The sequence below is a fragment of the Anas acuta genome, chromosome 25 (assembly GCF_963932015.1).
Source record: "Anas acuta chromosome 25, bAnaAcu1.1, whole genome shotgun sequence".
NCBI lineage: Eukaryota > Metazoa > Chordata > Aves > Anseriformes > Anatidae > Anas > Anas acuta.
Window position 1 is genome coordinate 4,680,707 of NC_089003.1, and position 8,011 is coordinate 4,688,717.

Here is an 8,011-nt window from a genome sequence, read left to right on the forward strand (position 1 = left end):
TTCATCCATCAGAATCCCGAAGTCCTTCTCAGCAGGGCTGCACTCTAGGAGTTCTTCATCCAGTCTGTACTCATGTCTGGGATTGCCCCGGCCCAGTTGTAGCACCTTACACTTAGACTTGTGGAACCTCATTAGGTTCATGTGTGCCCACTTCTCAAGCATGTCCAGGTCCCTTTGGGTGGCATCCTTTCTTTCTATTCTGTCAACAACAGAATTTGCCTACAGGACAAAGAGTGTGGATTTTCTGTGAGGGCTGGTATGCACAGGCATATCTGTTGTTCTACATAGCCCACTCTCAAAGGGATTTTGCTTGTAATTTCCTGAGAGCTTAGCCTCTTCCTCTGAACAGGTACACTGTAGCTACTTGCTGCCTCCTGGGTACTTGCAGTGCAATTAGGATGAGCCGTAGCCTGAGGCTAGGGTGGGAGAGAAGATTTTTAAGCAACAAGGGATTCTCCCAATCTTTCCCATACTATCTTCTGTGGAGTATCTCCTAGAGAACGACCTTGGGCGCACTGCAGGAGATTCAGCAATCCCATTCTCTGCAGCAACTGTACAGGCCTAGGGCTGTAGCAGCCTCCTTGGCCCTTGTCAGGAGCAAGTACTGCCAACTGGGATGCTGCTGGTGACAGGCCATGTAAGTGTAAGAAACGCTGGACCTATAAGTGCATCACAGGGTCTCTGTGTACTGTGCTCAGCCCCGCAATGCAGACTTCATTACTTGGATCTTACTGCCTTGAAACACAATTGGAGTCACAGCACAGCTCTTCACTCAACTGCTTTTCTTTTTCCAGCTCATGGAAATGGCACAGGGACGGGTCACTGAGGGAAGTAACAATGGAAATAGGCAACATTTTTTCTAAAGCCCAAGTGAAGAAGGAGACCAAAGGCAGGCAGAGAGGGGCTGAAGGCAGCTAAACTACACAAGCTGGTTTGGTGACCAGAAATATGCTGAACATCCTCTTCAGATTACATTATGGGTTTGGGGGACTTCGGAGAAAGAACGTAGTGTTAAGAGAAAGGAGCTCTTGCAGAAAGGACAGGGCTATCTGTGGTATACAGTGATGCACCCTTGCTCCCTGGGAGCAGCCTACAGCGGACACAACCCAGATGAGCTCTGCAGCTCGCACAGTCCTGGCCATGCCCTGCAAAGGGATTTTTGTTAAAGCTCTGCTGGATTTCCTGTCCCTGTGTGAACAGCACAGAAATAGCGGGCTGAGTCCCCCACATGCAGATGCTGGAGGAACAGAGATGACTCGGACCGTGAATTGTCCCGGGAGGCTGTGGCTCGACCTTGTACTGCAGCCCCGTATTGCCCTGTATCACCAGATAGCCCGCCGATGTAAGACACCCACTCGGGACTGCCACCGGGTGCCTGTCGGTACCACTGTATAGCAAATGAACTGAAGGTGAATCCGGATCCCTGGCAGGAGAGCTTCACGGAGTTCCCAGGTGTTTTCACACCTCCGCCAGACTCCACCAACCTCCACTGAGCCCACACACCTGCAGCAGAGCACATGGAGTAGGGCAGTGTGTGCACACAGAAAGAAGAGGATGCTAACTAGAAGGCCCACCACCAACCCGAGACCAGCACAGCCTCAGTCGCCAACCCACTAACACACAAGAAAGCCACTCGGCAGGTGCACTACCCCGACTGCCCTGCTCGGGGCTCAGACAAGGCTGCTCCCAAAGCCTCCCCGACCCCGACAGCCTCCCTCTCCCGCACACACTGGACACGACCCCGGCCCCGGCCCCGCTGCCCTCCCCGCCCGCCGCTCACCTGCCGGCCCCAAGGCCAAGGCCAAGGCCAGCAGCCGCGGCCCCAGCCCGCCCGCCATCGGGCCCTGCCGCGCCCGGCGGGAGGCGGACAGCAGCAGAGCGGGGCCAAGCTCGGGCCGCTCCTGCCCGCACCACAAGTCGGGCCCTCGCCGGGGCAGCGCCCACCGCTCCGCCCGCCCACGCCCGGCCCACACCGCCCCCCGCGGGGCCGCGGCCCCTTCGGCGGAGGAGGAGGCGGCCGCGGGGCGGGGCGCGGGGCAGCTCGGGGAGCAGCGGAGGAGCGAGGCGCCCCGGCAGCCGGAGGCAGGGAGGGAGCCTCCTGGCCCTGCCCTTCACTTGAACAAAACTGACTCCACAATCAGTAAGATTGTAACGTAGGTATGTTTATTCAGCGCTGGGCAGCACGGGGAGTAGTCCCGTCAGAAACGTGCTCACCTGACACCGCAACTTGCCTTGCTTATATGCGGTAAAGAGTTACCTATGCATGAAGTTTCACAATATGCCTATACGTATTCATAACCTGTCCCCACTTCATATTAAAATTAGTTCCAAGGAGTCATTTCCATAAACTCCTCCCATCTGCGCTTGTGTAGTATAATCTGGTGATGGTCATCCGGGATCGTGGCAATGAAGACTGATGACTCTTCCTCCTCACCGCCAGTTGACCTCTTGTCTTTGCACAGACTCAGTTGCTCCTTGGCTCTTGTCCATCCACAGCACCAGTTTCTACCAGTTTCTTAAGACAGGCTCACACTCTTATTAAGAGACTGACCTCGGTAAGGGGCACAAGGCTTCTTGCTTTAGTTAATTTGCACAAAGCACCATAGTTAGCAAAGACACTAAGTAGCATCCTAGTTTAATGCCATCAGTGCTCTATCATGACTTGATAAGATTCTCCTAACTCTCTCTCAGCCTCACCGTCAGCTGGCCGGTAGACCAACAACCAACACATCAGAAGAGATGTCCCTGAGGCTAACTAGAAGAAAAGTCACAATTCAACCTGGTGTGTCTCAAACATTTTGAGCACATTCCGGGAGAAATTGATATTGGAGGGTTGACTCATGCATATGTATGCCCTATTTGGATTAAGGCCTTAACAAAACAATAAATTGAAAATATCTCTCTGGAAGCTGTACAGAACTAAAAACGAAAAACACAACAACACAACAACAATAGAAACCAAAAAAAAAAAAAAAATCCTTTCTTTCTTTCTTGTTAGGACTGCTCTGCAACAACTATAACATCAGTGTGTTATCAACATTATTTTCACCCTAAGTCCAAAACACAGAACCTACTACACACTTGGAGGAAAATAAACTCTATCCTAGACAAAACCAGCATTCTGGCTCACTTGTAATGACAGATTTCTTGAGTAGTCCCACTACCTAAGAGAATCCCTGGACACCCCTCTACTGGTGCACCAAGCTCTGGCAGCACAGGCCAAAGCTGCAATCTGTCCCAGCCCACGTCCTGGCTGGCCCCTTTGCTGGGGGATGCGAGTGAACATGGAGAGGGTGAGAAGCCCCAGTAGGAGGTTCATGTCAGGGAACACTTCAGCTTTCTATCCCCACAGAGGCAGCACAAAAGCAGCAAGTGCAGTCCCGGGCATGCAGGGCATGCAGGACAATACATTTCAACACCTAGAAACTCTCCCAGGAGTTGGTGGGCTGCACACCCACACATGGCAGCCTTCCATAAGGTGTAGGAAAAGGAATTTTTGCTCTAGACAGAGACCAAGAGGAATGTGGACCTGTGTGCCTGCTGGTATCATGAGATGCTATAGTCATTCACAATCAGCCTGCATCCCCAGCTGGTGACGTGCACGGAAATCACAAAACCATAGAATCATTAACGCTGTAAGATCATCAAGTCCAACCATCGAGCTCACCTACCAAATCCTGATACGGATAGAATAAAAAGAACATGCACTTAGTGTCCATCCTGCTTCCCACTGGCCTGCAGACTCCTTGGTGGATGAGGAGGTGAGCATAGGGCAGAGAGCAGGGTGGGAAGGAGTGGATCCCCCAGCAGCAAGAGGCTGCAATATACGTAGCCTCTGTGGCAGCAATATATGTAGGAGAGGTGAGGGGCCCTTTCAGCAGGTTTGTGTTAAAGCTCAGCTGGATTTCCTGTCCCTGTGCGAACTGCACAGAAGTACTGGGCTGAGTCCTGGGGTACCAGGGAGCTCAGGGACAGAGAAGACTTGGACTGGGAATTATCCCGGGAGACACTGGCTCGGCCCTCCACTGCTTTGCCATATTCTACAGTGCTACCATAAGTGTTAATGAAGGACAACCACTCAAGACTTCCACCGGGTGCCTGACGGTACCAATAGACATAATAATCTTCAAATCTGAATCCGGATCCCTGGCAGGAGAGGTGCACGGAGTCTCCAGGTGCTCGCAGACCTCCGCCAGACACCATCAACCTCCACTGTGCCCACACGCCTGTATGAGAGCACACGGAGTGAGGCAGTGAGAATACAGAAAGAAGAGGATGCTAACCAGAAGGCCCACCAACCCCAGACCAGCACAGCCTCAGCCGCTAACCCCTTTATTCTTGAGAAAGCCACTCACCAGGTGCACTGCCCCGACTGCCCTCCTCGGGACTCAGACGGGGCTGCTCCCAAAGCCTCCCCGACCCCGACAGCCTCCCTCTCCCGCACACACCGGACACGGCCCCCTACCAATCTGCCCTCCCCGCCCGCCGCTCACCTGCCGGCCCCAAGGCCAAGGCCAAGGCCAGCAGCCGCGGCCCCAGCCCGCCCGCCATCGGGCCCTGCCGCGCCCGGCGGGAGGCGGACAGCAGCAGAGCGGGGCCAAGCTCGGGCCGCTCCTGCCCGCACCACAAGTCGGGCCCTCGCCGGGGCAGCGCCCACCGCTCCGCCCGCCCACGCCCGGCCCACACCGCCCCCCGCGGGGCCGCGGCCCCTTCGGCGGAGGAGGAGGCGGCCGCGGGGCGGGGCGCGGGGCAGCTCGGCCTGCAGCGGAAGAATCGATCACCTGGCGAGACACATGATAAATCATCTCTAACTCACTCAGCCTCATTGACCTCCCGGGAAACTAGTGCTTCTTCCACAGCAAATAAATTCAGCAGTTCATCTCTTCTGCACAAGAAAATAGTCCCATTTAGGATCAGAGGGAAAAGCTGTCCAGTGTTTAACCATGGAATCATAGAAACATGGAGAACAACACCTCCTTGCTGCAATCTTCTCTCAGACAGCTGCAGAGAATGATCGGGTCTCCCCTCAGCCTGCTTTTCTCTACACTAAAAAAAAACAGTTCCCTCGGCTGTTGATGAGAACACTTGCTTTCTAGTCCCCTCACCAGCTTTGTTGCTCTTTGCACATACTCAAGCAACTCAATATCCTTCTGTGGTCGTTTTACTTGGGTGGACAGCCGAGTTCCACCACAGCTGCTCTCTCACTCCCCCTCCTCAAAGAAAAAGGGGGAGAAAAAACAATACAAAGGCCTCAAGGTTTGACATAAGGATGATATAAGTAAAGGCAAAAATAAGAAGGGAACAAAAAAAAAAAAAATGCAAAGGCTGCACGGAAGAACAGTGAGAGAAAAGCAGTTACCCTCTACTTCCCATCAACGAGCCACATTCAGCCACATCCTGGGAAGCAGGGCCTCAATACACATAGTGGTTGTGTGGGAGAACACACTCTTCCACAACGAGGCCCCCCACCTCTCCTTCACCTTTCCCACATTTATTGCTCAGAGTGACATCATATGGTATGGAATAGACCTTTGGTCGGTTTAGGTCAGCTGCCCCAGTGATGTCCCCTCCCCATCACTTACACACCCCCAGCCTGATGGCTCTTCCGGGGTTGGAGGGAGTCCTGATGCTGTGCCAGTAGTGGGCAACAATAAACTAAATGCTGGTGTGACACCAGTGCCCTTGTACCTACAAGTGCAGGGCACAGCACTGTATGGGCTACTGCAGGGAGAGATAGCATGCCAGCCAGACCCAGCACACCTCCTTGTAGTGAGGGGACCAAAATGAACCCAATGTCAGAGATGTGTTGTCACCAGAGCCACGTACCAAAGGACCATTACTTCCCAACTCCTGATGGTCTCACTGTTTCTGATGAGATTGGCCTTCTTGACCGCAGGGGCACACCAATGGCTCATGTTCATCTGGCTGTCAAACAAAACCCTCAGGACCTCTTTGACCAAGACACTTTCCATTCACTCTTCCCCAAGCCTGAACGGGATTGTTACATCCATCAATCCCACAGAATGGGGTTGTTAGGACCCAAGAGCAGCACTCAGCACTTCCTCTCATGAGGAAGCCTGTGCAGCTCTTCTTGCTGCACTCCAGTTGACCTGGCCTTTTCCCCCTGACACTGCAGTTGGTCCCATGTGCCCCGACAGGCAAAGTGGGAAAGGGTTGAGAACAATATGGTTCTGCTGCTCCTCCTGGTTCTCAGTGGCAGCAATACATGTAGAAAAGGGAAGAGAACCTGGGAGCAGGTTTGTGTTAAAGCTCAGCTGGGTTTCCTGTCCCCGTGTGAACTGCACAGAAGTAGTGGGCTGAGTCCTGGGGTACCAAGGCACTCAGGGACAGAGAAGACTTGGACTGGGAATTGTCCCGGGAGACACTGGCTCGGCCCTCCACTGCTTTGCCATATTCTCGTATCCTACCATCATCATTAATATAGGACACCCACTCAAGACTGCCACCGGGTGCCTTACGGTACCAATAGACATAATAATCTTCAAAGCTGAGTCCGAATCCCTGGCAGGAGAGATGCACGGAGTCTCCAGGTGCTCGCAGACCTCCACCAGACTCCACCAGACTCAACTGAGTCCAAACGCCTGTAGAAGAAGAGCACAGGGAGTGGGAGAGTGTGTGCCCATGGCCAAGAAGGATGCTTTCTAGAAGCTCCTGCGACTACAGCACAGCACAGCCTGAGTGACCTACCCCGTTGCTCCCTAGAAAGCCCGTGTCCAGGGGCACTGCCCCGACTGCCCTGCTCGGGGCTCAGACGGGGCTGCTCCCAAAGCCTCCCCGACCCCGACAGCCCCCCTCTCCCGCACACACCGGACACGGCCCCCTACCAATCTGCCCTCCCCGCCCGCCGCTCACCTGCCGGCCCCAAGGCCAAGGCCAAGGCCAGCAGCCGCGGCCCCAGCCCGCCCGCCATCGGGCCCTGCCGCGCCCGGCGGGAGGCGGACAGCAGCAGAGCGGGGCCAAGCTCGGGCCGCTCCTGCCCGCACCACAAGTCGGGCCCTCGCCGGGGCAGCGCCCACCGCTCCGCCCGCCCACGCCCGGCCCACACCGCCCCCCGCGGGGCCGCGGCCCCTTCGGCGGAGGAGGAGGCGGCCGCGGGGCGGGGCGCGGGGCAGCTCGGCGGGCAGCGGAGGAGCGCGGCGCCCCGGCAGTCGGAGGCAGGGAGGGAGCCTCCTGGCCCTGCCCTTCACTTGAACAAAACTGACTCCACAATCAGTAAGATTGTAACGTAGGTATGTTTATTCAGCGCTGGGCAGCACGGGGGGTAGTCCCATTAGAAACGTGCTCACCTGACACCGCAACTTGCCTTGCTTATATGCAGTAAAGAGTTACCTATGCATGAAGTTTCACAATACGCCCTTACGTATTCATAACCTGTCCCCGCTTTGTATTAAAACTAGTTCAAAGGAGTCATTTCCATAAACTCCTCCCATCTGCACTTGTGTAGTGTAATCTGGTGATGGTCATCCGGGATCGTGGCAATGAAGACTGATGACTCTTCCTCCTCACCGCCAGTTGACCTCTTGTCTTTGCACAGACTCAGTTGCTCCTTGGCTCTTGTCCATCCGCAGCACCAGTTTCTACCAGTTTCCTAAAATAGGCTCACACTCTTATTAAGAGACTGACCTTCGTAAGGGGCACAAGGCTTCTTGCTTTAGTTAATTTGCACAATGCACCATAGGTAGCAAAGACACTAAGCAGCATCCTAGTTTAACGCCGTCAGTGCTCTATCATGACTTGATAAGATTCTTCTAACTCCCTCTCTCAGCCTCACCTTCAGCTGGCCGGTAGACCAACAACCAACACATCAGAAAGGATGTCCCTGAGGCTAACTAGAAGAAAAGTCACAATTCAACTTGGTGTGTCTCAAACATTTTGAGCACATTCCGGGAGAAATTGATATTGGAGGGTTGACTCATGCATATGCCCTATTTGGATTAAGGCCTTAACAAAACAATAAATTGAAAATATCTCTCTGGAAGCTGTACCAAAC

The 8,011-nt window shown here is 54.3% G+C and overlaps 1 protein-coding gene across 1 annotated transcript in view; it reads right to left on the reverse strand.

The window, feature by feature from the left end:
* Positions 1–6,993, reverse strand: part of LOC137844684 (Ig heavy chain Mem5-like) — a 57,523-nt gene extending 50,530 nt beyond the window's left edge. The window contains exons 1-2 of the mRNA XM_068661223.1: positions 6,874–6,993; positions 6,306–6,602 (exon numbers count right to left, since the gene is read on the reverse strand). Coding sequence (XP_068517324.1) covers positions 6,306–6,602; positions 6,874–6,931 — 355 coding nt within the window. The 5' untranslated portion in view covers positions 6,932–6,993. The remainder of the gene's footprint in view (positions 1–6,305; positions 6,603–6,873) is intronic.
* Positions 6,994–8,011: the final 1,018 nt, after the last annotated feature.